This window comes from Rhizopus microsporus, assembly GCF_002708625.1.
Source record: "Rhizopus microsporus ATCC 52813 unplaced genomic scaffold scaffold_23, whole genome shotgun sequence".
Classification (NCBI taxonomy): domain Eukaryota; kingdom Fungi; phylum Mucoromycota; class Mucoromycetes; order Mucorales; family Rhizopodaceae; genus Rhizopus; species Rhizopus microsporus.
The window spans coordinates 215,277-243,153 of NW_019671938.1; the positions used below are offsets into that span (position 1 = coordinate 215,277).

At 37.3% G+C, this 27,877-nt stretch overlaps 10 protein-coding genes across 10 annotated transcripts; 7 read left to right on the forward strand and 3 right to left on the reverse strand.

Annotated features, from left to right (window-relative positions):
* Positions 1-221: 221 nt before the first annotated feature.
* Positions 222-2,795, forward strand: RHIMIDRAFT_268892 (glycoside hydrolase). Its single transcript, XM_023612096.1, has 3 exons — positions 222-628; positions 683-782; positions 829-2,795. Exons 1-3 carry the CDS (start codon positions 357-359, stop codon positions 2,683-2,685), a joined length of 2,229 nt encoding a protein of 742 aa, XP_023462272.1. The 5' UTR covers positions 222-356; the 3' UTR covers positions 2,686-2,795.
* Positions 2,796-3,388: 593 nt separating this feature from the next.
* RHIMIDRAFT_230891 (COPII-coated vesicle protein) lies at positions 3,389-4,335 on the reverse strand (the record flags this gene model as incomplete). The annotated part of the gene is made up of 5 exons (XM_023607679.1): positions 4,051-4,335; positions 3,957-3,992; positions 3,723-3,909; positions 3,558-3,665; positions 3,389-3,513 (listed from the first exon to the last, which is right to left on the reverse strand). Exons 1-5 carry the CDS (start codon positions 4,189-4,191, stop codon positions 3,389-3,391), a joined length of 597 nt encoding a protein of 198 aa, XP_023462273.1. The 5' UTR covers positions 4,192-4,335.
* Positions 4,336-4,590: 255 nt separating this feature from the next.
* RHIMIDRAFT_268896 (histone deacetylase) lies at positions 4,591-7,005 on the forward strand. The gene is made up of 11 exons (XM_023612097.1): positions 4,591-4,796; positions 4,847-4,959; positions 5,012-5,129; positions 5,175-5,249; positions 5,303-5,676; positions 5,724-5,832; positions 5,880-6,129; positions 6,181-6,239; positions 6,292-6,357; positions 6,406-6,720; positions 6,764-7,005. The coding sequence occupies exons 1-11, from the start codon at positions 4,754-4,756 to the stop codon at positions 6,985-6,987; spliced, it is 1,746 nt and encodes a 581-aa protein (XP_023462274.1). The 5' UTR covers positions 4,591-4,753; the 3' UTR covers positions 6,988-7,005.
* Positions 7,006-7,316: 311 nt separating this feature from the next.
* Positions 7,317-8,260, forward strand: RHIMIDRAFT_219635 (kinase-like protein; the record flags this gene model as incomplete). Its single annotated transcript, XM_023607385.1, has 2 exons — positions 7,317-7,904; positions 7,994-8,260. Coding segments are annotated over exons 1-2 (834 nt in total), but the record flags the coding sequence as incomplete, so codon positions are not given.
* Positions 8,261-9,324: 1,064 nt separating this feature from the next.
* Positions 9,325-10,430, forward strand: RHIMIDRAFT_286400 (general transcription factor IIH; the record flags this gene model as incomplete). Its single annotated transcript, XM_023613378.1, has 6 exons — positions 9,325-9,349; positions 9,419-9,602; positions 9,647-9,977; positions 10,025-10,150; positions 10,205-10,346; positions 10,390-10,430. 6 exons carry the CDS (start codon positions 9,325-9,327, stop codon positions 10,428-10,430), a joined length of 849 nt encoding a protein of 282 aa, XP_023462276.1.
* Positions 10,431-10,696: 266 nt separating this feature from the next.
* RHIMIDRAFT_74242 (translocation protein) lies at positions 10,697-11,604 on the forward strand. Its single transcript, XM_023615635.1, has 2 exons — positions 10,697-10,917; positions 10,965-11,604. The coding sequence occupies exons 1-2, from the start codon at positions 10,719-10,721 to the stop codon at positions 11,570-11,572; spliced, it is 807 nt and encodes a 268-aa protein (XP_023462277.1). The 5' UTR covers positions 10,697-10,718; the 3' UTR covers positions 11,573-11,604.
* Positions 11,605-11,626: 22 nt separating this feature from the next.
* Positions 11,627-12,311, reverse strand: RHIMIDRAFT_268905 (uncharacterized protein). Its single transcript, XM_023612098.1, has 2 exons — positions 12,254-12,311; positions 11,627-12,210 (listed from the first exon to the last, which is right to left on the reverse strand). Exons 1-2 carry the CDS (start codon positions 12,284-12,286, stop codon positions 11,872-11,874), a joined length of 372 nt encoding a protein of 123 aa, XP_023462278.1. The 5' UTR covers positions 12,287-12,311; the 3' UTR covers positions 11,627-11,871.
* A 5,182-nt stretch (positions 12,312-17,493) lies between these two features.
* Positions 17,494-19,937, forward strand: RHIMIDRAFT_74256 (apoptosis-inducing factor 1, mitochondrial-like protein). The gene is made up of 13 exons (XM_023615636.1): positions 17,494-17,905; positions 17,965-18,005; positions 18,065-18,134; positions 18,193-18,212; positions 18,262-18,427; positions 18,478-18,667; positions 18,715-18,756; positions 18,809-18,874; positions 18,922-19,222; positions 19,272-19,372; positions 19,424-19,629; positions 19,677-19,819; positions 19,870-19,937. Exons 1-13 carry the CDS (start codon positions 17,525-17,527, stop codon positions 19,895-19,897), a joined length of 1,755 nt encoding a protein of 584 aa, XP_023462279.1. The 5' UTR covers positions 17,494-17,524; the 3' UTR covers positions 19,898-19,937.
* Positions 19,938-20,110: 173 nt separating this feature from the next.
* RHIMIDRAFT_247725 (ATP adenylyltransferase) lies at positions 20,111-21,282 on the forward strand (the record flags this gene model as incomplete). The annotated part of the gene is made up of 5 exons (XM_023610440.1): positions 20,111-20,221; positions 20,273-20,453; positions 20,503-20,623; positions 20,672-20,772; positions 20,828-21,282. 5 exons carry the CDS (start codon positions 20,111-20,113, stop codon positions 21,280-21,282), a joined length of 969 nt encoding a protein of 322 aa, XP_023462280.1.
* A 90-nt stretch (positions 21,283-21,372) lies between these two features.
* RHIMIDRAFT_241584 (uncharacterized protein) lies at positions 21,373-27,801 on the reverse strand (the record flags this gene model as incomplete). Its single annotated transcript, XM_023609611.1, has 3 exons — positions 21,373-27,232; positions 27,285-27,499; positions 27,553-27,801. 3 exons carry the CDS (start codon positions 27,799-27,801, stop codon positions 21,373-21,375), a joined length of 6,324 nt encoding a protein of 2,107 aa, XP_023462281.1.
* Positions 27,802-27,877: the final 76 nt, after the last annotated feature.

The following is a 27,877-nucleotide window of genomic DNA, read 5'->3' on the forward strand; positions in this document are numbered from 1 at the left end:
TTATTGACTCTGTTATAAGTAATCATACAAGTGGTCAAGAGAAAATATCATTCATAAATATTATCATCATCATGTGTGTGTATATTCCTTGACACTTGTTTTCTCTTTTTTATATATGTATGTTTAATAAAAGAACACTAGATTTACACCTTGAAAAAAACAATTCTGTAATCCGAGTAACATATATTTAAACTTTTTATAGCTTAAACATTAAAGGGATAGGTTAATGTGAGTTGCATATCATCACTCTTAATGAACAATGGCCTGCTGATTCTGCAGCCAACTCCGATAAACTACATAGACCAAACCCTTATGCATTCTCCCTTTTTTTCTCTCTTTATTCTTTCTTTATTAAAATGGAATTAGACGGGCCATGGTTTGTTGATAGCAAAACGAAACGAACCATTCTTTTCAAAGGCATCAACCTCAGTGGAGAGACAAAGATACCTATTGGGTTACCCTCACATGAAAGTAATGGTTACTGGGTTGACTACGACAGAAGAGTTAACTTTGTGGGAAGACCATTTCCACTTGATGAAGCAGATGAGCATTTGTCAAGAATCGCAAGTTATGGGTTCAATTTACTCCGCTTTGTTATCACCTGGGAAGCTATTGAACATGAAGGGCCGTAAGTTGGGAGTCAATGTTTATATTTTTATACATAGATTGATGTATTATACAGTGGCATTTATGATCAAGATTACTTGAATTATTTAATCCAAGTGTTGAAGAAATGTGAAGCATACAACTTGAAAGTCTATATCGATCCTCACCAAGACTGTGTAAGCGTCATTAAATAATGATAATATCCTATTAACAATCTGTTAGTGGTCTCGACACTGTGGAGGTTCAGGACATCCTGGTTGGACCTTGGTCCTTGCTGGTTTAAACCCATTGCATTTTCCAGATACAAATGCTGCTATTGTGCATAATCTGTATTCAAATCCAGACGAATTTCCTAAAATGATTTGGAACACAAATTATCAAAAACTGGCAGCTGCCACCATGTTTACCTTATTTTTTGCGGGCAGAACGTTTGCCCCCAAGTGTATAGTCAATGGTGTGAATGTACAAGATTTTTTACAAGACCATTTCTTTCGTTGTATGGCTGAGGTGGTCAAAAAGATCAAAGAAAATCAGCTCGATACTGTGGTCATTGGCTACGACTGTATGAACGAGCCTGGTCAAGGATACCTTTCGATCCACGATATCACTCATTTTAATAAAGTGGACACTGATTTCCGTATGGGATTAATGCCTACTGCCTTTGAAGGCATGCTGTTAGGATCAGGCAATCCAACCGTCGTAGATCAGTGGGAGTTTACATGGTCAGGACCGAAAAAGACGGGCAGAGTCATGGTAGACCCAAAAGGAAAGCAGGCATGGATGTCTAGTGAAGAATTAGAAGAGGCATATGCATCATTTGGCTGGAAACGAGCAGAATCTTGGCCAGCAGGATGTATCTGGGCAACGCATGATGTTTGGGATATAGATACCAAAAAAGTGATTCAACCAGAATACTTTGCTACACATCCTCAGACTGGTTTACCCACCAAATTCTCTGACTATTGGTTAGATCATTTTAAAAACTACATGAATGTCATACGACGCATTCAACCTGACGCACTCATGTTTGTACAGCCTGCAGTATTAGAAATTCCTCCCAAGATGTCTTTTCCTACTGAAAGACTTGTCTATGCGCCTCATTGGTATGATGGCCTTACACTTGTGAAGAAAAAGTGGTGTAATTACAATGTAGACTTTATCAACCTACAGAGAGGAAAGTATGGTACTGGCCCGCTCCGATATTTACGCGCCCTTCGTGTTGGAGAAAAAGCGATCAGGCAGTGCTTTGTAGATCAATTAAAGACAATGCAACAAGAGGGACTAGAAAACTTGGGCGAGTATCCTTGTATACTGGGTGAAATTGGTATCCCCTATGATATGGAAATGAATCAGAGTAAAGATGAGTCGCTTTTCTCCTATTGTTTCAGTTACTTGCTATCCTTCTTTCAAGATCAACAAGGTGACTACATTAGCCATCCTAAATCGAATCAGAACAAGGCGATGGATGCCAATCTTTTTGCTCTCGAAAAGAATTTACTCAACTATACCTTGTGGAATTATGTTCCAGATAACGATGCTAAATGGGGTGACCTCTGGAACGGAGAGGATCTTAGTATATGGCAACTGGCTGAGAAGGATCCTGATTTCTTGAACAATACAGAATCACCACAAGACTCTACAAGCTCGATTACGACCATGAAGACAATTGTGGTAGAAAACGAAGATACGACAGATATCAAAAAGGCAACCATGACGGAGGATAGCCTATCAAACCATTTTCGTCAAAATACACGAGATCTTGTCAGTTTACACAGACCACATCCCCAGAAGACTGCAGGGACTCCAATGGGAATCACATTTGTATCACCCACATTTACAACGCCAGCCTCATTTGAATATATTCTGCAGCCAAACTTTGAATGCATTGGTCCAACCGAGATACATGTGCCCATAAAGAATTTCCCTTTGCCACCAGAGACCAAGGTGAATGTCAATTTTGGCAGATGGGAGGTATCCAAAGTGACAGACCATGACTGGATTCTCTCTTGGTGGATAGATGAAGACATAAAGGAGGCTGAACCCAAGCTGAGATTGGAGGGTATCTCTTACCAACAGTAAAAAACACGTGTGAATTGGCCAATGGAAAAATAAACAATGATACACAGTATTTTTTACAATATAAAAACTCCTCTCTCTTTTTTTCTTTTTCTCTCTCTCTTTCTTTCTTTTTCTTTTATACATCAAGAAATAACAAATACACACATATATTAGGAATCTTTAGCTTCCTATCCTTTATTTTTCTTGAACCCAAACCATCCAAAGGAAACACACCCTTTTTTTTTGATAAAGAAAAAAGGGGTTTACATTTACAAGCAAAGCCATTTCATCAGAGAAACAGTATCAAGTTAACTTAACCCAACTACAATATGATTGCTTTTCTACGCGCTCAATTTACAACCACTACCAGCGAAATGGATCACAACCTTCTTCAACAAGAGGGATCCAGAAGAAGGGTGATTCGATCGTAAAGGCGCCCGGTCGACAACATCGACGCTATCAACCCTATTCTATCCCTGAAAATACACTAAAAAATAATAATAATAGACCGCCTTCCTTATTTGAACCCATGAACACCTTAACTATTTTATCTAGCCTCGACACATCTTCGCTTGTCCTATCAGATGAACAAGTGTTTGATGAATTTAACGAATTTATTCAACCTTCTTCCACCTTGTTATCTCCTCCCTTGTCGCCTATATTATTACCTGACCATGATTTTGATGATATTCCTTTATTTTATTAAATAAAAAAAAGCTTTTTTTTAAACAGCTCGCTTCACTTCAAAGAAGCGTTTAAGATAATAAACTTGCCAAAAGCAAACACTGACCAACAACCCAAGTTGAGCAATAGACCACCATTTGACTCTAGCATTGGTACTTTCGGCAGCTACGAGATATTAATAAAATCATTTCATACTCATTTACACTTACTATCTCTATGTTGACGTTCTCTGACAATGATATATTCCTGTTGTGCCTTGATATTGAATACACTCTCTGCTAATTCAGATATTTCCTTTTCCAAAGGATCCGTGTTTTCTATATAAAGACAGAGAGGGTTAAATTTTATACCAGAGTCCCAATAATGTATTTTACCTTTGACGCTTTCATGAATCTTTTGAATATTCTCGTGAACATTAAATCCAATCTTTTTATCACTCACAGTTGAGAATTCATTACTAAAACAGAATGTGTATTTTCCAGCGATATTGGCTGTAAGACTATGTGCGTCAGATGTTTGCTTTACTTTGCTAATAATAAAAGTATCTTGAGGATCCTTTATCTATAGACTTGTTAGTGTGTGTGTCTATGTTTTGTAGTTGAATGTACCCAAAAGTCAATATCATAGTTTCCACCATCGCCTACCTATCATATTGGTGGTTATTTCTTGTTTTTTTATATTTATATAAAAATATATTTTTACTTGATAGGAAACAATCAACTTTTCTCCAACTTCCAAATATTCATAATAACAATCTACTTCTCCTGCTTTAATATTGATGGATAGAGCAATGATGTGTTGAACCAGGAGCAAAAAACTTGCCAAGACAGTAATCATCATCATGTATAAAGTAAAGGGAAAAGAAAATGAAGGTGAGGCGGTTTTTTAAAATCTAAATGTCGGCCTTTTTGCCCAAACTTCAAATGACGCTTTGCAAAATTCAATTGGCTTTTGCAAAGATTATATTTTGAGCGATTGCACTTTTTTGATAGTTCCCAAACTAGAATACGTAGTGGCAAAAGACTTCCCGTGTGGTGTGATCCTTTTTCGAATCCATTAACTAGTAGATGATACATCATTTTCTTTACATGGACGACTTTTGCTTTGTAGCAATACAGTCTGCCTGATACGTGATTTGAAGAAAAGCTGTAGGGATATGAAGCTTTTTTTTTTAAAAAAAAGAAACACGTATCAAAATTGATTTGAAAACGTAGTTATCTTTCATGGATTCAAACTGAGAAAAGAGAATTCTTGATATGCGCCATAATATCAAAGTGATCTTTAAATAATGAGGGGGCTGCCATGTTGACAAAAGGAAATACCTTGCTGATTTCAATCTCCACACACGTATTGGTTGTGCTCGAGAACTTCTTTTTTTTTTTTCCCTCCTTGTTTAATAATTAAAATGCCTTCAGAGAGTAAAAAGAGAGTTTGCTATTTTTATGATGGTAATTAGTTCAATAAGCATATAAACTTCTTACTGAATATAAATGCGTAGCCAATGTGGGTAATTATCATTATGGACCTGGCCATCCTATGCGACCCCATAGAATAAGAATGTGTCATGGTCTAGTGATGAATTATGGATTATACAAAAAAATGGAAATATATGTCAGTTTTCAAGTCTTTTATATGCTTTTTTATTAATCTGTTTGAATCATAGAGAGCGAAACCTGCAAACAAATGGGAAATGACCCAATTCCACACAGACGACTATATTGATTTCTTATCGCGTGTTACTCCTGAAAATATGGATCAGTTTCAAAAAGAACAAGCTAAATGTAAATTAAAAGCTCACTCATTACATGTTATTAACTCTACCATAGTCAACGTGGGTGATGATTCACCCGTATTCGAAGGTTTATTCGAGTATTGTGGATTAAGTGCAGGTGGATCCATGGGTAAATCATCGATACACATGCTTTGCATACATGTTTATAACATACATACATAGAGGGTGCGGCCAGATTGAATCGAGGATTGTGTGATATCGCCATCAATTGGGCGGGCGGCCTTCATCACGCAAAAAAGTCTGAAGCTTCCGGTTTCTGTTATGTGAATGATATCGTTTTGGGTATTCTCGAATTACTTCGATACTATGCTCGTGTGTTATATATTGACATTGATGTGCATCACGGTGATGGAGTCGAAGAAGCATTTTATACAACAGATCGTGTCATGACGGTCAGCTTTCATAAATATGGTGAGTTTTTCCCTGGGACGGGTGAACTGAAAGATGTGGGTGTTCAAAAAGGAAAATATTACAGTGTGAATGTGCCACTGAGAGATGGTATTGATGATGAAAGCTACCGAACTACCTTTGAACCTGTAAGTTGTTATCATGCTCATAATCACTGGCTGACACGATTCTATAGGTGATTGAAAAAGTCATGGAATGGTATAGACCTGCTGCTGTTGTCTTGCAGTGTGGTGGTGATTCATTGAGTGGAGATAAACTTGGTTGCTTTAATCTTTCAATGAAAGGTAATAACTTGAATGCCCAAACAATGACTCAATCTTTTTTTATGTAGGACATGCCAACTGTGTTCGATTCGTAAAGAAATTTAATTTGCCTACTTTGGTATTAGGAGGAGGAGGCTACACGATGAGAAATGTAGCAAGAGCATGGGCTTATGAAACAGGAGTGGTTGTTGGTCAAGAAATTGGCCCAGAGATGCCATATAATGATTACTATGAATATTTTGGACCTGATTACAAACTTGACGTTCGTCCCAGTAATATGGAAAATCTCAATACACCCGATTATTTAGAAAAGATCAAGTAAGTCTACAAAAAAAAAGGCCATATAAAGTTACTAATGTCTATCTAAAGAACACAAGTATTTGAAAATTTATCTAGAACGTTATTTGCTCCTAGTGTTCAAATGCAAGGTAAAAAGCACAAAGACAATAACAACAATCAAACCTACATTTGTGTCATTAGAGGTGCCTCGTGATATGGACATGTCTGAAGATGAGGACGAACAAGATGCGGATGATCGATACTCACGTAAGTTTAAAAGAGTGCCCTTAAGACATGATATTCACACACTTTTAGAAAACTTTTGGGATCGTCGTATTGTGCCTGATAATGAATATTATGATTCAGATGAAGGTGAAGCACAAGGCACAACAGATAATCTCAAGAGTAGACATGAAAGAAATTATAGAGAGGACAATCAGGTAGAACAATCAAGGACAGCTAGTCCAGAAGCAGTCAATAATGTAAAAATATCACAAGAAGAAGAAAAGGAACTTGCTGAAGCATTGAGAGAAGAAGAAAAGGAGGCTGACATAAAGACAGAACAGGATATCAATACGGACGCATTGCTAAATAGCGACAACAAACCTGATACAGATGTAGAAATGACAGGTAAGTTTAAACATGTTGATACATCAACCTAATGCTGTTTTAGACGCTTTTACAAATCCAGTGGATGATCAGCCTCACATTCCCAAATCAGCAACAGAAAGTGAGGAAGAGGGAGAGGTCAAATCCACGCATAGCCAGTCTCCTCGCTCAAGGTCACCGCACACACAAAGTGAGATGCATATGTCTGTTGATAACTTTTCTAAAGAAAATGACGTACATCCTTCACCTTATGAAGATGCATTAGAAGACGGCGAAATTGCCGAATAAATCTTGATTTAATCGGGGCGCTGCTTCTGTTTTACATTATTTTTTTTAATGGCCAATTTCTGCCACAAAAGGCTAAATAGTCGTTGGCCACGAGGGAATAGCAAAAAAAAAAGCTTAAAATAATCATTCAAAGAAGGGGGGATATAGTAAAAAAAAAAAAAAAAAGTTGATATGCTTTTTGAAGGGAGATCAAAAGGAGAGAGAAGAAAGAAGGAGATGATGATGAAGAAAGGGGGCAAAGTTTTGAGAGGGAAAAAAACAAACGCATTAAAGTTTATATAATGCTTTATAGTTTACTTGTTCTTTTTCTCTTTTTTTTTCTTTTTATTCATTAAACGCCCTTTATTATCATGTCAACAACTCAACAAAATGAAAAGATGCTTGAAGCACAACAATTGCTGTACAGTAGGATCGATAATCAATCCATTCAGTTAATATCAGTATTGGGCATTGGTGCGTACGGCATTGTTTATTTGGGAACAAACGTATACACGGGTCGACAAGTTGCTGTTAAACTTTTGACACATATGAATATCAGCCGACGAGAGATCGAAGTGCATGCCTATCTATCGGGACATCCTAACATCTTGACGTTTGAAAAAATTGTGAGAGAAGGCAACAAAGTGTTTATGGTCATCGAATATGCTCCTGAAGGCGATCTATTCAGTGCCATTACAAAACCAGGAAGGGGTATCGTTGGCAATAATGATGCCATAAGATATATATTTTTACAAATTATTGACGCCGTACATTATTGCCACCAAAGCAACATCTTTCACCGCGACCTGAAGCCTGAGAATATCATGTTGGGTCCTAATTGGACAGTGAAGCTGGCAGACTTTGGTTTAGCGACGACGCATCAAGTCTCTGACGAGTTTGGCTGTGGTTCAACCTATTATTTTTCTCCAGGTAAAATAGTTGTCCAATGTATTTTTCATTTAATAATAAACCTTTCTATATTTCAGAATGTCAGGGGGGAAGTTTCCGCAATCATAGCCGTATCAAGGGTTATAGCACAGAAAAGAACGATATTTGGAGTCTTGGCGTTATATTAATTAATTTAGTCGCAGGCAGAAATCCATGGAAACAAGCTGATATGCGAAATGCAACATTCGCAGCCTATGTTCGCCATCCACGCCACTTTTTCCGCAAGATATTGCCGTGCATCTCTGAAGAACTTGAAGACATACTTTTACGTATATTTTGTCTAAACCCTGCATTACGTATATCATTACCTGAACTTCGCTATCATATCCTCAGATGTTCTTCTTTTGTTAAACAACAACAACAACCAAGCTTACAGATCAAAAAAGTAGCTGAGCCCTACCACCTTCACTGTAAACAAAAAACGCCTAAAAGACGTGCTATTCATATGCAATATTCTGAATCAATTGCTCAAACAGTCTTGCAATATGTTGGAAATTATACGGATGAGGATAATGAAACAGTTCATTATAAATTAAGAACCCATGGTGATCCATCAGAGAAGAAGCTAGATCAAATAATGGATCGTCTCGTTACTGAAAAAGGATATAGTTTCAATTCACCTCGTCACTCGTCAGATACATGCTCAATATCAAGTACGAATACAAGCTATTGCTCTACTCCAGGAAATAGCACGAGTGGAGGACAGGCGAATCCTGTTTTGAAATCAAATCATCATGATTCCATCCTCGATATACGACAATGTCACTTTTAAAATGGTTTTTTCTGTACGTATTCCAAGAAAAAAAAAGTACTTTCATTATAGACTCCTAAAACATGATATAATAAACTCTCCCTCCTATTATAAGCAGCCTATTTATTTCTCTTCAACACGTTGTTGTGGCTGTTTGTCAATCCTGTTTATCTTTCTTCTCCTTTTGCTTATTTGTTTGTTGTATTCCCCTCCCCTTTTTTTCTATCTACACGCGTGCTTCATCTCGTTTTCTTGATAAAGTACTCATTTGATTGTTCTATTTCTCTTTACATGTCATGAGCTCAAAGAAAAAGTAGAGCATATACTCTTTTTATGGATAATACGAGGAACACTGCAAAATCCAAAAAAGGTAATATTACCTCTAAACTGCAAAATGTTCTTTTGAAAGCAAGTAAAAAACACATTATATAGTTTGATTTAAATCTGAATGCTACAACTCAAAGCAGCATATAATTTATAAAGTATGCTTTTAGCTGTGGCTTTGTTATACCACTCTATGAGGTTTATGTAGTAATGCATTCTGAATAAAGTGTAATTGTCAATGCACCTTTTGCACCACAGTACAAAATTATTTGACACTCAGCTATTTGACTTCACATACGCCTCTCTAATACAGTCACTCTTTCCTGCGGCTAAGAATGAAAGACGTCTCTACCAGTGAAGGTATTCTGACAGATACCTCATGATGCTTTCTTTTCTTTTTCACTAATATATATATATATATATATAAAGACGATTCAAATCTACTTGTAATCATTCTTGACACAAACCCATTTGCATGGAATGATTCAGCAAAAGCTAAAGTTCCATTATCTTTGGACGATGCTTTAAATCAAATCCTTGTCTTTGTTAATGCCCATTTATCACTTAAGCATAATAATAGTGTTGCGGTCATAGCCAGCCATGTTGGTCATAGGTTAGTTAAAATACATTTCAAACTGTTACTTATCATATACACAGCAAGTTTCTGTATCCATTACATGAAGAAATGAGTATGAATGGAAGTAGAAGAGATGCGAATATATATCCTATATTTCAATTTGTGACAGAACAAGTAGTATCCAACCTTCAGAAGCTATTCAATACAGATACAGACTTTTTAAAAAGAGACACAGGATCTATGCCGACAATTACAGGAGCCTTATCGATGGCATTATGTTATATCAATCGTATCACTAAATTGGATGATGAAGGATATATTAAACCTAGAATATTGGTATTATCCGTGTCGCCTGATTCAGCCTTTCAATATATCCCATTGATGAATTGTATATTTTCAGCACAGAAAGCAGTAAGTCATTATGAAACCAACGCCATGATCACTTAGTCTTTTTCCAGAGTATTCCAGTAGATGTGTGCAAGATCTATGGAGAAGATAATGCCTTTTTACAACAAGCATCCAATATCACAGGTGGCGTCTATGTTCGAGTGGATAATGCTCAAGCATTATTGGAATATCTCTTGGTAACATATATATTTATAGTTATACAACAATGTACTAAGATATTCCTTCTTTAGATGGCATTCCTGCCTGATAGATATTCACGTAACTTCTTAAACCTACCAACACAAGATCAAGTTGATTTTAGAGCAGCTTGCTTTTGTCATAAACAAATTGTTGATATTGGATTTGTTTGCTCTGTGTGTTTATCAAGTATATGTCTCCTTTTAGCTATTTTTCTTTTATTGACTTTTTTTTTTAGTATTCTGTAAATGGTCTCCTGTTTGTTCTACTTGCAAGTAAGTCATACATATTGGTTCTTAATAAATATATACACTTATTGCTTTCTATAGAACCAAATTCGCTTTTAGGCCTATGGCGCAGAGTAATAGCATGAATGGCAGTAAATTAAAAAAATAATCTAATAAAAGTCACCTTTGTGAACAAGATAATAATAAAGAATCATACAGCAGCATCTTGATAGAAGAATTCTATTTTTTGGCCTACTTTTATTGGCTAATAAAATAATTAAAAAAAATAGAAGGAAGGGGGTGAATTGACGTTTTTATCTTTTTTTCAATTTTTAGTAAAATGAGCCATCAACATGGGCCTGGTTGTAATCATGGACACGAAGGAGGAGAAGGTGGTCAAAGAACTATTCATGTGAATGATGCCAATAAGGCGCCACCTCTTTATAAGAACGTTGCCAATTATCTTAAAGACGAGAAAAAGTCTGGCCTTAAACCAAGACAAGGTGTGCTGAACGGAAAGAGATTTGAATATTTTAAAGGTAAGCCAAGGACTATACATATAGATGAGTATTGATTTCAAAAATAGGAAAGAGAGCTATTGATGCTTTATTAAGAGAAGAGTTTAAGAAGATTCCACCCAAAGAAGAAATACCACAGAACCGTGAAGATGCGTATAGAATATTGAATGAGTTAGGAAGACTGGGATTTATCTTGCGCGTGGATAGAGGCGAATCTATGGGTGGCAAAGGTACACCACGTCTGTTACAAGTGAATCCGGTTCAACAAGTACAAGAAGAAGGATATTACATGTGGATATGGGAAGGAAGCCAAGTGAGACAATATTTTGGTGCTATTTTACTCGTCATTATCGTACTAGCTGCAGTGCTTTTCCCTCTTTGGCCAGATTTCTTGAAATTGGGTGTATGGTATCTTAGTGTGGCCGTACTCGGTTTAATTGGTGTCTTTTTTGGTATTGCTCTTATTCGTCTTGTATTATACATTATCACTTTGCCCGTGTTGCCTCGTGGGTTCTGGTTATTCCCCAACTTGTTTGCAGACTGTGGTGTCATTGAAAGTTTTATACCTTTATATGGATTTGATGAACCAAAGGAAAAAAAGAAGAAGAAGAGCACAAGCAGTAGTAAGAGCAGTGCCAGTACTTCAACTACGGTCACTGAAGAAAAGACGGATTGAGAAGATTAAATAAATTTTTTATTTGTTAAAGCATATCTTGTATAATGTAGAGTACTTTTTGTTGTAATTTGATCTCTTTTGGATCATTGGTTATTTTAAAGGATGGAACCTTTAGTTTACTTAGCTCTTGTTGTACATACTTTACTTGCTTATCCATTTCCTTCAAGATGTGTAAATCCATTCTATGTAATTCTTGACGGCATTCTCTTTCAATTTCTTTCATTCCTTCTGGATCCTTTATTCCTATTAATTCTCTTGCAAGATATGAGCATAGATGCACATTCTATTTTTGAATCTATTTACTTTGCAAGCATGCTTTGCTTTTGTCGTTCATATCGTTGTTTTATGGATTCTCTATGAGCAAACAGCTCTTTTTCTATCTTATCTTGTCTTTCTTTACATTGTCTTATTATCTTTAATAGATCCGTTTCCTTTGCCATAGTGGCTATATGCACTAATACTTCGGGTGTAATACTTGTGATGCCTTCAAATGTTTTCTCTGGTTCTTTTGATGATAAATATTCCTTTCTGACTTGTTCAATAACATTCTGACTAATGTTGGATAAATCTAGGTTGGCAAGTGAAGGATCTACTTTATCATTTGTCGTTGTTTGTTCCGGTAGTTTGATATCTTGACCCTAATATCGTCAGGATGTCATTACTTGAGAATTCCCTTCTTACTTTAAACAACGACATGAACTGATTCATATCCATCTTTTTTCACTTTTTTTTTTTTTTTGCAAGAAAGATGAATCACTGTAATGACTATCATATCAATTTTTTGAAAAAGGCGTAGTCGGACTTCAGAGAGTAGAGTGATCCAAAAAAGGAAATCAAATGGGAGAGAACTGGCTACTATCACACATTGGCTAGCTGAAGCTGTGGAAGCTAATAACAAATTATGGAGGAGTATAATGTAGACCATCTCGGTTTATATTTGACCAGAAAAGAGGTCAAACTAATGTAAGAGTATGTTGTGAGATGTTCCTTGGTGTCGTTGCTCAATTCAAATCGACAAAAATGATAGACATCGTGGACGACCTTGTCATTGAAATGGTTTCAGCGAAGATAGATGCATACACAAAAAGATTAACTAGAATGAAGCACTTGTTGGTGAAATTATAAAAAGGAGTAAAGCTATATTGTGATAAAGAGAATACGGCTATAATTCCTTTGTTGCTTGACCTGATTGATTGACTGTTTTATGGTAACACTGGCATCCACAAGAATCTGTTCTGATTGTTGTTGCTTTAAAATCATCGTTACTTCTTATTGTTCAAGTAACATTTCCTAGGATGCCATGTTATATATACACATGCACATTGCCTGTAGCTCCCATGTGATTCCGATAACTTTGGCTTGATTTTTTGCCTTACCTTTAATTTCATCAGCCATTCCATCAAACGATTCAAGTCGTAGTGACCTTTTCAGTTCCTTAATACAACTACATACCGTTTCTTCACAAAGCATTATTTTCCAGTTCCCATGATTGGTTGATTTGTAAAGTTGGTTTGTTCCCAATGCATTGTATATCAAATACGTATCGCCATCCAAATGTCTTCCAAGATGCATATTGGTATTGATGATTTCATCCTTCAAACAGTTGCTAGCATATTATATCAATTTCAGAGTATCTTCTTCGGTACGATCTCTGCCTTCTTCCTATATACGCAAGCATGAGTAAGACAAGGCGTTGGTATAGTACCGTCAACTTTATGTGATATCTATATATCAGAATAATTTTATGATACATACCCTCAGCATTCCACAATTACACGCTAAATTTTGTTCCTGCAGCTAAATCCAATGCCATTCAGTGGTTTGCGCTGTCTTTCTGAAAGGCAAAGTATCAATTGTTTGTTAGATAGTGAAGCCTATTTCACAAAAAAAAAGATCATAAATATTTGAGTAGAAATATCATCCTGTTACTTTCTTATCAAATAAAAGACAACAAATTTGTTGAGGCATTAAAATGCTTGAATATGGGAATGTCATATTCAGCAAAAGGAGTACGCTCATTAGGAAGTTGCGATGTAATATGACATGCTACGATTCGCATGATAATAGCACAGTATATAGCAAAGGAGTCGAATGCCTTTTTGTTCATCACTGTCATCCATATTAAACCTCATGTCATCTATGTGGTCCAATAAGCTGCCCGAAACTCCACAGAAGTAGAAGTTTAAAAGGTTAACTATATTAGCCTTTTTTATTCTCCATATAAATATCTCACTCAAGCCTAATTTAATAATACTCAACTCTTTCTAATTCGCAAGTTATCAACTTCATTGGCGTTTTTCAATATCAAAGCTGAACACAACAGAAGAGCAACAGGCATTGCATTGATTCAAGTGATGTTGTCAGTGTGATTAGCTATCGTGTCAGATGCATAGAAGAATGTAAAGTAGAGTGCATGCTCTACTGCAAGTTTATACTTTTATCGAGTACAGTACAAAGCTTCTTCACTAAAATGACAATCAATGGCTGCTATCAAATAGTCACTGAGTTTCTTTACATCATCGTTACTGACTCGCAGTTTATTCCTTGAGAGAGATGGTGGCATTTTTGGCAGGGTGAGGAAGTCGTACCTCCTCCTAGCTTTTTTCAACAACAATGAAGCATGTGATATCGTCGCAAAATAAAAGAAGAAAGATATATGTGATAGAATTTATTTATTATAGATCAAGAAGAAAGAAAAAAGCTCATTTATTACAATCAGCATCTTTTTATATGACATCAAGGTTATTACTTGAATTGATCACGGTCAATAAGAATTGGGTATGTCATGTTATGTAAACCACCTTTATTTAATTTTCATTAGGTTGGATCTACTTTCAAGAAAATTAAACAGGCTTAATTGCTTATGGCGTATTAAGTTATGCCTAAAAATTTATAGAGTATTATTCTTTATCAATTTACTTTGGTGGTTGTTACTATTTTGGTTCCATTTGACATTCATGTATTCATATCCTTTTTCATTGTTATAAAAATCTTTTCTCATCGTCACTAGATCACATATTTGATAATGCCTCTCATTCAGATTCACGAATATCCATGTCATTAAGGGATTGCCTGAAATATGTCGCGTACCTTAGCAAGCCATCCTGTTCCGAGCGCCATTTGAAATAATTTATGCAGACTTAGAAGTGCCGTTGCTTTACTATAAAAATGAACATATAATCATCAAAACTATCACAAGCATAATCGTCGCCAATGTTGGTCTACATTTTACAACAGAAGGAAAAAGGATATGGATATAACAACAGAGAATAGAGGATGCACATTTTACCTATAAGCTCTTGATAAGATAGATTCTTATGTGAATGGAAAAATAGAAGAGGTTCAAATCTTCTAGTGTTTTTACAAGTAATGACCAATTTCTGTACAAAGAAAAAAATTTAATCTTTACTTTATTTAAAACAATGTAGTATTTATGAAACTTCATAGTTGATGTCCCGCTATGATCACATGTGGTAAGGTAGTATCGATCTTTAACTAAATGTAACGACAATAATATATATATTACACATCGTAACACTCTTATGTTTCCTAAGCCAGCAATTCAATCATCTCTGTTTCATGTTTGATAAATAGGTTTGATGCATGAGTGTTAGAGTAACTTGAATTTGACTCTTCTTTGGCCTCTACTAAAAATAATAAAGGCGATTTTTAGCACTTTTTATGAGATCTTCTTGTTTCTTTAAATGATAGGTGTTGATCTATATGTGGCTATTACAGAATAACCTTTTCCTCTCCCTATCTCTCTTTCCCTATTTCTTAAAAGCGCTTTTTACTAACGGATATTAAAAAGGTACAATGATAAACAAACAAAGTATGACACCTACACCATTTTGATTTGTAAATAACAAATGTAATGAAATAAGTAGCATACGTTCCACAGCATTGACAGTCTAGTACATTTTGAGAAAAGCCCTTTGTTTACTATCAGTTGCATTTTTAAAGATGCTCTACCCTCCCATCCTTTGTCCTTGCCCATTTAATTGCCACCTTATTTTTATTTTTATTTTTACTCATTCTTAAAGAAAACGACCAGAAAAAAAAAAAAATAGAAAAACACACATTAGAAATAAGGAAAGTGAAGTAATCATAATGAAAAAAAAATTGTATGTGTGTGCACGAGGCCAACTTTATGTAAACAAGCGACCATACAAAAGAAAAGGGGTCATGAAAAAAATATGCAAACGAAAGGGAGGAGGCGCTCGAATACTCAGATATGTTTTAATATGGATAAGATAGAGAATGCGTTATTTATTTACTCATATATTATTGTAGAAAGGAGGAATGAGTCATGACTCACGTAAATAAAAAACTATAAAAGAGACCATCATTCTTTTCTTTTTTCCTTCTTTTTTTTCTTCATTCTTTATCTCTTTTAAAAATTCTCCTATGGCTTTATTATATCTTATGTTGAAAAAGGTACAATATCATTTGAGGGTGATCTCAAAGTACATATAATTAATGTTATCGTTTAGAAAATACACTTTTGTTAGCTCTATTTCATGATTCCTGATGCATCTTACTCTATCATAATGGCCTCTCACGGCGTGAAGCCTTAAAGAAATCTCTGCTACTCACTAATGCTCAAAATATCTACTAGTGCTCAAAAAATGCTTGCTACTGCTTATCAATACACTCAAGCACTCAAATAATCAAACAAATACTCAGACAAATATTCAAATGCCTACAAATGCTTATTAAATCTCTGGAAAGACCAGTGAACGCCTGCTCATGCTTATAAATGCCTATAAATGCTCATCAGTGCCTGAAAACGCTAGTGAATATCTATCCCATGCTTATTAACGTCAGAAAGTCTCTAAAAAATTTTGCCCATGTCTATCAATGCCTGCTGCTAATGAATGCTGCTAATGAATGCTACTCTGGAATAACTACATATTCAACCCCTGAAGCTACAAAAAACGTAACCAATCCATTTTGCCACTATCTGCCAAACCCTATCAAGCTCTGTTACAAGAAAAGAAAAAATATAAAACAATAACAATAAATTAACCAGATATGTCGCTGCATCTTTACGCTGAATTACCTCGAGATGCTCCTATTGTCATGGCTCTGCCTCTACAGTTGATGAATGGCCCGTAAACCCTTCCTACTACTGGGCTCGATGCTTTCAATGTTCCAATACTCCATGTTTCAATCTTCCAATATTCCATTGATCCGACATCCCGTTGTTTGAATGTTCAATGTATCAACGTTACCATGCTCCAGTGTTTCCTTTCCTGAGTTTTCCCGTTATTGTTTTATGAGATTGAGTCTTGAGTATTTTTTATTCACGGAGAGTTTACACCGTGTAGTCTTCTGGCATGCAGTCTATGGTTTTAGTCATTTTGGGTTTGAAAGCTAATGATAACGTGGTCTTATGGACTTGTGTAAAAAGAAAAATCTCTACTTGTTCACAATTCTCTCTCTTTGGAAATCAAGCTATTGCTCGCTTAATAAAAACTTCACTTTCTTAGTCCCACACTTGACTTTTTGTCGTTCAATATGACTACTTTGGGAATACAAAAAGGTTTCTTCCGTATCTTAGCTATCAAAAGATGTCTCTTTTTATTTATCTGTAAAAGTTGGCTTGAAATTCATGATGAAAGCATTAGAAAAATGAGTACTCAAAATGATTTCCTAGTGCATATATATTACGATATATTCAATATGATTCTTTTAGTACGCTTTTAATGAATGACCTGACTTATACATATTGGTAAGAAGTCTTGTTTAATTTGATAAATGATGTTTTTAGAGACAAGGCAAAGTCCATGATAGCTTGAATAAAGACATGCTTGTCAATCAACGTGTGTGTCCATTGATACACATGCGACAAACGATTGGCTGGCTCCACTGCCAGTAAAAAGTTCAACAGCCGCCGTAAAATTTACTAAAGTCTTCTTTGCCCTTGAAAAGATTCCCTTGAAGCCCCTAATGAATTTCCTAAAGAGCACTGGTCATTCTGCACGCTTTATGCAGAGAAGAGTTACTTTGAATAGCCTTAGATACACCAATAGAGCTCGTTTGTATTCTACGGCTACTGGCGGCCCTGTCAAAGAAAGTAGTAATGTTCCCTGGGTTATCGGTTCTCTTCTCGTGTTTGGTCCCATTCTGTTCAAGTTAACTTCTCCTCCTCCTCCTTCTAAAAGAACAAACTTGACTGAGCACATTGCGCCTGTACCTGTAGAAGAAGAGAAACCTGCTGCTGTTGAGGAACCAGCCAAGGTGATTCAAAAACCTTATGTTCTTATCGGTGCAGGAACGGCTTCTTTTGCAGCTGCACAAGCAATTAAAGAAAAAGATCCTAATGCCAATGTAACTATAGAAAGTGATATTTTGTGTGATTGTGTATATTCAACTGCTTGCTCAACTAGGTCATCATCATTGGCGAAGAAGGTTATGCTCCTTACATGAGGTGAGTCAACCCGCATGTCTTGTAATTATTGAGCATAATGCTAATCAAAAAGAAATTAGACCTCCATTGTCCAAGGAATTCTGGTTCTCTGAAGATCCCAAGGTTGGAGAAACTTTGCGATTTAAGGATGTAAGACTGGATATTGTGTCGATGTGATAAATGAAGGCTAACTTGTATTTTACTATAGTGGCAAGGAACCGAACGAAGGTAATAGTGCGCATAAGCTATAGACTACTGTCTTAACTCTTCATAAAAGCGCGATATATCAGGATATATCAGAATATGAAATCATTCAAGATGCTTCAGGTTCAGATTTAGAAAGCTCAAAGATCAAACTCTTACTTAGCAAGCGTGCTACAAAGCTCAACGTGGAGGACCATACTGTCACATTGGATGATGGTAGCGTCATTTACTACAACAAGGTAAACGGCTTTCAAAAATATCAATTCGGTTCAAACTAATGTCTATCAAGGTTTTGCTTGCTACTGGAGGGGAGCCCAAGAGATTACCAATGCAAGACAAGAACGACAAGAACATCACTACCTTCCGTAGCATCGAGGACTTTAAGAAATTGGAGCAACTCGCCAAGAATGGTGCTCATATTGCTGTTGTCGGTGGTGGCTTTTTAGGATCTGAACTTGCTGTTGCCCTTGCTCACCGTGGTATGTAATATGTGCATGCATATAGATTTATACTTAGACCATTTTAGCCCAAAAAGAAAACATCAAAGTCACTCAAATCTTCCCTGAAGGTAAAGGAAATGAAATGCGTTCAATACATTATTTTTATTCATTTATTAAAAGATGGAAATATGGCCAATGTCTTCCCTGGTTATCTCACAAAATGGACAACTAGTCGTGTCCGCAAATGTAAGTGAAATATAATTCATACACACCTCCGTTTAATCTTGTTACAGTGGGCGTAGAGGTCAAGGAAAGATCTGCTGTGAAATCAGTTTCTACTGATAAAGAATCTGGAAAGACCACTGTTGAATTAGAAAACGGTGAATCCCTTACTGTTGATCATGTCGTTGTTGCCATTGGCATTGAACCTCGTGTTGATTTGGCGAGAGACGCAGGATTAGAGATTGATGAAAAGAGATCTGGTGTTGTTGTTAATGCCGAATTAGAAGCCCGTCGAGACGTTTACGCTGCTGGAGATATGGTCTCTTTCCATGATGTACAATTGGGACGTCGTCGTATTGAACATCATGACCAGTAAGATCTTATTTGCATCTCTTGTGTGTATATTGACTGTTTGTCATAGCGCTGTCTTGAGTGGACGTCATGCTGGTGAAAACATGGTAGGTGCTTCTCGTGCTTATAAGCATCAATCTATGTTTTGGTCTGATTTGGGACCTGAAATTGGTAATTCAAGTTTAATGATGAGAATACAATAATTGACATCACCCGCACTAGGTTACGAAGCCGTTGGATTGACTGACTCTCAGCTATCAACTGTGAGCGTCTGGGCAAAGGCTACAGCCAAGGATACACCCGTTGCCTCTGCACGTACTGAAGTTGATAGTCCTCGTGCTGCTCCTGGTGAAGAACAACAGCAAGTGTCAACTGGTCAATCTGTTTCTGAAGCTGTTAAGGCAAAGAATCCATTCCAGGATGAAAAGGTAAAGTTTGAATTCATAATCGTTCTGCAAATCTAAATATATTCTAGTTTGGCAAGGGGCTTGTCTTTTATGTTCGTGATAAGAAGATTGTTGGTCTTGTCTTATTTAATGTGTTTGGAAAGGTTCAAGAAGCTCGAGATATTATCAATGCTGGATACACCTCTGATAAGATCGATGGCTTAGTGAAAAAGTAACTGCTTATATTTAGTACTCATCTTTGTATCTAACCTTTAAATATAGATTCAATCTTTATTCAAATGACCATTAGATACTAATTTAAAAATAATAAAGTTCATTTTTGTGCAGTAAAATACCTTTAATAATCCAGCTGAGGGCACTCACAACGTGTTGGCATCAAAAGTTTCGTCCTCAGTTTCACTTTCCGTGTGATGAGCGGACCTCGGATACCCTTTTCGGGTATTTAGAGTGATTCCTTTAAAACGTCATTGTCAACACGAAGGTTCTTGAATTTGTGTGTCTCATGACTCAATTTGCAAAACTCGTTGAGGAAAAATTTACAGCTGCTAAAGAAAAGAAGGCACTCTTTTCTATTGACGCGATACAAGCTGAGAAAGAGAGTGGTGGAATGAAAGTAAAAAGAAAAAAGAGTAAACAGACACTGTTACTTATTCATTGGACCTAGTTTGAAATTACTTGTGCACCTGCTCTTGCTAAAAAGCCTAACAATGAAGACAAATCACAAGAAAAAGAAAACCCATTCTTGAGTCCTAATCCCGATTTGGTTGTAAAAGAACTGGATGAGCACTTGATTCTGTTGAATAAATTTGCTGTCATTCCTAATCACTTGTTGCTAGTAACAAAAGGTATAAAGAATGAACTCTATTGAACTATGGCTTAAATAATACATTATAGAACAAAAGAGTCAAAAAGAACCACTCTTTCCCAATGACTTGTATGAAACGTATAAAATATTACAAGAGTTTGGCTCCCCATTACTTGCCTTTTATAACTGTGGTGAAAACTCTGGTGCAAGGTACGCCTATCTTTTTTAAGGAATAATCTAACAATCAAATATGTATAGTCAAGCACATAAGCATATCCAACTTGTTCCTTTAAATGGAAACAATGGTGTTCAACCACCTATTAAAAAGTTATATGACGAAATCCATGATCGACGTGTGGGTAAGTGGGTGTTTTGTTTAGACGCGTAAAAAGTACCCTTAAATATTATATGCAGGACAAATTTATGCTATAGACAAATTACCTTTTGTTCATGTGATTATGCAGCTTGATACAAATATCATCCGTGCTGCAACCAAAAGAGAAGACTTGACGGATTACTTGAGCCAAATGTTCTTTGGTCTTTTGGATGCCATGTTTCAACAATTACGTGAAAATGCTCAACCGATGAATGCTTCTTACAATTTCTTGATGACAGAGGAATTCATGATGCTTATTCCTCGTGAAAAGGAAAAAGTAGCCATTTCACATGACAACAAGGACTATGAGTTCTCTCTCAATTCATTGGCCTTTGCCGGTATGTTGCTTTGTAAATCAGAAGAGCAGCTCGAAGCAATGAAGGCACAGGATGATCTGATGGATATACTTACCCAAGTCGCCATCAAATGGAATCCTGATGCGCAGAGACTTGATACGGAAAGACAACTAGGCTTAGAAGCTCACCTGGCATAACATGTTTGAAAAAATAATAAAAATATTCTAAATTTGGAAAATTACACAAACGTTAGGTGGGTGCAAACGCAGAAAGACATATATATTTATTTAGTTGAAGAATTTGTCTAAGCTTTCACCCAGATGCGATTCGATGATAGAATTGGTTTGTTGTACCAATTTTTCAACACGGACGTCATCGTCTTCCATGAGTTCAGCAAGGAAGGATATACTTTCAGCCAAGAAGAGCAACCATTCTTCACCAAGACGGTTGTAAAACTCTTGAATACATAATAAGGCAGCTAATCTGATTTCAGGATCGTCTTCTCTGGTCTTTAACAGAACCTTGTGATTAAGAGGTTTCCATAGTGAGTCATTAGAGACTGTGACAGCCATCTGACCGATACAAGGAACGACATATGCTTTCATGCGGCTCAAGTAGTCAGCATTTGTACCCTTGGTAACAACAAGCAGTTGGTCAACAACAGGATCCATAATCTTTTCAAACTTGGCAGCACTCCACAAATTATCGTTGTCATACAAGAATGACTTGTTGAGCGCAGACATGATATAATTCCAGAGAGCATCCACTTCTTGTTCTTCGCTCTTGTAACTTTCCAATCGCATGATAACATCGTCAATCAAGTAGCCAAAGTAAGGGGTAAAGATAGACTTTAGTTTCTCTAAAAGAGCATCCGTTAACTTGTAAAAGAACAAGACTCGTTTTGATGTTTGGTCATCATCTGACAGCTCGTTCGTTGCCCAGTCAACGACCTTGAGGAACAATGGCTTGAATAACGTTTCGTTCAGCTTCATGACAAGGTCGAGGAAAGCAGTGATGATAGAACCTTCCACTTCATCAGCATCAGCATCAGAAAATTCGGCCGTTCGTCGAATGTCAAATGCAACAAGGAAAAACTTGAATAACTGCTTGTAATGCGAGGTCATCACGTCACGAGACATGGTACGGATCGCTTGAGATACCATGGTGCATAATGTCAAAGTAGCATTCTTGCCGTTCTTTACAACCGTTCCAAAGTAACCAAATAGAGGATTCAACAAGATACGAGGTGGTACGTTCGTAGCCAATAGTGACAACACGTTCTTACTCTTGGCTTCAATCGCAGCTCTCTGTGTGTGTGCTACGTCAAAGGTATAGATGGAAGGATGAAGCAGTCCATTGAGTAATTTGGAAATATAGGGACTAATAAAGTGTGGCAACACTTGAACAACGGTTTCAAGTGCGCCCACAACACTAAGCTGAAGAAGGTTGTTTGGATTCTCGGCCTTGACTGTGATGTCCAATAAGTTGATAACAATAGGCATGAGCTTGGGCAGATGAGGAACAGCTCGTGGTCCAACTTCTTGACAAATGACAGTTAAGCATACAAGACTAGAGATCTGCAATTGTGCATTGGAAGATTGAAGACTGTCGGGACCAATGATGACAGGAATGGCAGAAGCGAATTGACCAGGATACAGAGTTCCCAAGATCTTTGCAAGAGAAGCAATACAGAGCAAGGCGGATTGCTTATTGACAGCACGATCTTCTTCACCTGCCACACTTGTAGATTCCTTTTGAATAATATCGGTAAAGGTGTCCACCATGCCAACAAGTGTATCTTCATAGCCTTCGGGTGCATGTCCTTCAAATGAATTGATCTTTTCATTGAAAATGTTCAAGGCCTTGCGACGAATAGCACTGTCAGCGTGATTAGATAATTCCTTGATCACATTGACAAAGACATCCAGAGAGAGAAGAGCATTGACTTTATCCAAGACGTCATAGACTACCTTGAGAATACCTCTCCAAAATTTAGATACGCTGGGATTGGCACCTTCAGATACAGTATATGCGTCGCGGTACTCGGTAAAGTAAGTAACGATCTTCAAAATGGCTGTAATACAGTCCAGATAGAAGGGCTGCATCGATTGGACAAAGTCTTCAGAAGCGTTGGTTTGAGCCATGATCTTGTTCAAATAACCCTTGGAAGACAATAGCTGTGCAATAAAGTTGAGAGTAGCAAGCTTGTACTGACGAAGCTGCTTGCTGTTGTGTTCGGCCAGGTTGAACAAATGGTTATCCTCTGCCATTGTATCATCCTCAGGCTTTTCATTAGGAAGAGCGAGTAACCCGTTTAGGAGAGACAAGATGGCCTTCATCTGAGTTTTGGGAGCAAACTGTTGGCAGATAATTAGACTGAATTCAGTAAGCGATTCAGCATCATTACGGGCACCCTTGGCAAGTCTTTCTGTAAACTTCTCCAAGAGCAGTGAGATAATGGCAAACAAGAACTCGTCTTCACCCAAGGTATGTATCAGGATAGTAAACAATCGAAGACGTCTATGCTTAGGAATATGGAACAAGGCATCAACAAACACCTTGATAATGGGTCGAACTTCCAAAACAAGAGCGGTTTCATCGTCATTGTTGCTCTTTCTGCTAGAGACTACAAGTGGTGGCAGAATCTTTTCCATGGTTTGCTGAATGACTTGGAAACTGTAGTTGTCATCTTGTCGTAAAACATTTGCGCCCATAAAAGTAAAGAGGGGCATAATGTTGTGTAAGACGCATTCGGGATACATGGAGGCAATATTGGCCATCAGCAACAGTGCTTGATTATGTGTCTGTGGATTGCCGGTGATACGGATGCATTGAACAACAACGTCCACTCGAAGGGCTGATTCCTCGACCTTGACGCCCCGTTCTTCAGCATGATGAATGATGTGAGTGAGAGCAGCCATGAGTAACTGGTTAATATATTCCAAAGATACAGGAGAATCACGGAGATCTGCATTGACCATGGCAGTCAAAACTTCAAATAATGACTTCACAAGAGTTTCATCTTCGGCAATGGTCTTGGATTCAATAAGTTCAAGCAAAGTGACAAGCTCATAAAGATCCACGACGACGGGAGCCTTTGTAGGTTTGGTTCTAGCACGCTTTGAGGTAGATTGCGCGCCCACGGTGACAGGAGCGCCCAAGAGATGTCTAGCAGCAGCCATGAGCATACCGTCAAACATCTTGGCAGGAACTTCAATGTTTGCCAACACATTCTTGGAGGCACGAACATCATTTTGAACACCGTTGGTGGCAATATCAATAAGAGTAGAAAAGATCACTTCACGGGCCTCATTGCTCATGGCAGCGAAAAACTCGGGAGTGATTTGTTCTAAAGCGTAGCGGCGAGTAGATACCTGCCAGCCTTCTTCATCTTCACCGTCTAATTTGTCCTTGTTTGCTAGTAAGCGCAAGAAGAGAGGTAATGTCTTGTCATTTCTAGCACCAAGCTCTGGAGCATTGCATGGTAAGTACGTGCGGATAAGATATGACACAAGAGCAGTGCTTTCTGCTGTACGTGGTTGATCAAGTGTCTTTTCCAACAAGGGATAAAGAAGTTGAAGTTTCAGTGGACTATCGATAGTATCCAACATTTTGAGCATATCTATTTTAAGTTGCATCAAGGGAGCCTGAATGACATGTCGAATAAGGAAAGTAAGTGTATGTGTCTTTCTCGTCTTGTACGTCTTGTTGGAGGCTTCACAAAGGGAAAGGTATTCTTTGAACACGCGAGTGATGTAGGTAGGGTCTTTGCTTATTTCATCGTTTCTGTACCATAAGAAATCAACAAGATGAGCAGCTTCGTTAGAAGTAAGCGAAGCAATGTCAGCGCCTTGATTATATATAGCATCTGCAGGAAGAATGGAGGCTTTGACTGAGTTGCGTTTGACGGTTTGGGATGATTCGCCTTCTAGTGTAGTGTCATACACTTTTGAACCGTAAGGCAGACCCTGCGATCTATAGCCAAGTCTGATATGCTCCAAACAACGCAAGGCTTGTGTGCGAACAGAGGTATTTGTGTCAGCAAGATTAGGGAATAAAGCAGGAACCAAATGCTGGAAATCCAATTTCTTAGGAGCATCAATGTATACCTGCAGATAACCTGCTAATACTTGGAGAGCGCGAGCTCGAACGACAGTCGAATGGCGGGAATCAGTCCAGACGGCGGTAAAGAATCGTAGAGCATCATTTTTGAGCTGCTTGTCAATAAGTAAAGTAATCATTGATTCGAATGAAGACACGGTGGGTCCTTCAAGGAAGACGGTGAACAATTTCTTAACAATACGTGCGTATTCATTGTGAGCATTTGTCCAATCGATGTCCTCTTCGGATCTAATAAGAGAACTGACAAGGTTTCTAAGCACAAATTGAGCGAGCTGCATCAGAGTTGAAGCTGTGGTGTCATCTACATTTTTCAGTTGCTTAATAAATTCCTTGGAAGGTAAACTTGACGTCTCAGCAGATAGTTCATTTGGTATCTGCGTAGTATAGAACAAGTGGCGTTGTTTCTGCACAATCGATGCTGAAATAGCATCCAACACTTGGCTGTATGTAGCATACTGTTTTTCACCAGATACAATCGTAACAGCTAATCCAAGAACCAAGAGAGCAATGATTCTATCTGCCTTCAGAGAGCTTTTGACCAAGCTAACCCAGAACTCTAAATAAGCCGAGTTTTGATCTTGTTTGATCACATCTGCTTGAAGCTTAATAAACTTGACTGGTACATCAAACATATTATCAGATTTCGAAGCGGATTTGAAATGCTCAATCATCGTAGCCACAATGAGATCAGCTTGCAATTGAACGCTTTTAACTTGCTTTAATAAAGCAGAGAGATTCTTGGCAGAAGCGGTAAAAATGAATCTGCTCAAGATACAAGCAACTTTTCCATCCTGTTTAGGGTATTTGCTGATAAAATCCGTCAATAAAAATTTGATGATAGCAACGGTGTCTTTGGTGTTTGTCGCGTTGCGTTCTTTTAAAAGGTCGTTTAAAGCAGAAATAATCTTGTCGGCAGGAACATAATTTAAGAGGTGATGAGGTGCTTCTTCAATAACAAACTTCAAAAGAGGACCAAAGTTACCCAAGCAGCTAGAGAATGCATCTTCAAACATGTCAGAGCTTTGTGCTAAAGGATTAGAGGAATCGTCAATGATGGAGATAAGTTTTTTGATGGCCAAAATGCGATTTGTCGGTGAAGGGCTGTTCAAGCAAAGATAGAGCGTCGTGTTGGCTTCAGGAATGACTTCATGTCTTGTGCCCTTGAAAGCAGCAGAGGTGAATTCATAAAGATTGGCTGCAAGTGTAGCATCGTCTTTGGCCTTGGACAATCTAGTATCCAAAACTGAATCAAGCTCTTCAATATATCTCTGAGAGATCATTGCCAAAAGAGGTTGGAACTTTGCAATATATTTGCTTCTTTCTTGTTCTGAACCCTTGGTAGCAATCGAGAGATGTCCATCCATGATGATATTACACAGAAACTTGATGTTGTTGGAAGACAAATAACCTTTAATAACAAGAGTATCTAGGATTTCCAAGTTTTTGGCGTATTGACAAATGGCTGGTAAAAATATTTCAAAGAATCGTTCGGTGGCGTATTTATCTGCAATTTGTAGGATAGCATTGTCAAATCTGGAGCTTCCAATGATATGCTTAGCTGCCTTTTGTGAGATAGACACGAATGCCTCTTGTGTTTGACAGATATGCACAAGGGTCAATAAACAATAGGTGTAGCAGCTCTTTTTATAATTCTTCACCATAGCTTCAGCAAGAGCACAAGAACCTTCAGTGCTGAAAGTAGTTTTTGAAGATAGCTGAGAAAGAATCATGTAACTTGCAATCTGTAATTCTGGCTGATGCTTTGCATGAAGACCGTCAATGACATGAGGAGTGAGAGCAGTGACAGCATCAACACTTGTAGCTGGAATCTGCTTGATGAATTCTGTCATGATGGCTGTGTAGAATGAATACAAGGTCGAGAAGGGAACTAGAGCTTTCGTGACCATATTGCAAATAAAGTCAAAGATGTATCTATTCTTGATCATCTTCTTTACCAAAATAGAGCGCTCCAAAGGAAGTAAGCTTTTCTTGATGGGCAACAAAAATTCCCATGGTGATTTTGCACTATAAATGATCGATCAATACACTTGTTCATTATGCGCAGCTATAGACTTACGGAATATTCAAGATAGATATCATCTTGACAAATGATTTTGTTTCATGATAAGGCAAAATACACTTGAGAACTGATTCAACATTGAAATCCTCGACACGGAAGCGACGAATAAGATATTCTAATACTTTCCCAGAAGGTTTCAAGAGGAAATAAGGTGAAAGTTGACATAAAAAGGCATTGATGCTTGCATCAAGCTTGTCATTTTCTTCTCTTGTCTAATTATAACGTTTATTCTACAAGATCTATAGCAAATAAGGTTGATACTTACTTGAAGAAGTCTATCAACAGATTTCATTTTTTCAGAAAAGAGAGTCTTCTCAAAGGGAGCAAACTTGTCGTCGAGAATGACTAATTCCATAATACCATTGTAAGCAATGGAATATATTGTTTCCAGATCCTGATCAGCTGCTTCACGAGGTGTAAACAAGAAGGAAGGCCTTGTCTTTCTTGATGTCTCGGTCACATTACGTAGATCAAGTGTACCGATCTGCTTTAGCTGCTGCTTCAGGGATGACATGGTTAAAGGAAAAAAAAAAAAGAAAAAAAAAGCAAGAAATCAGCATAAAAAGAAAAGCCAAGCCACAGGAGGTTTT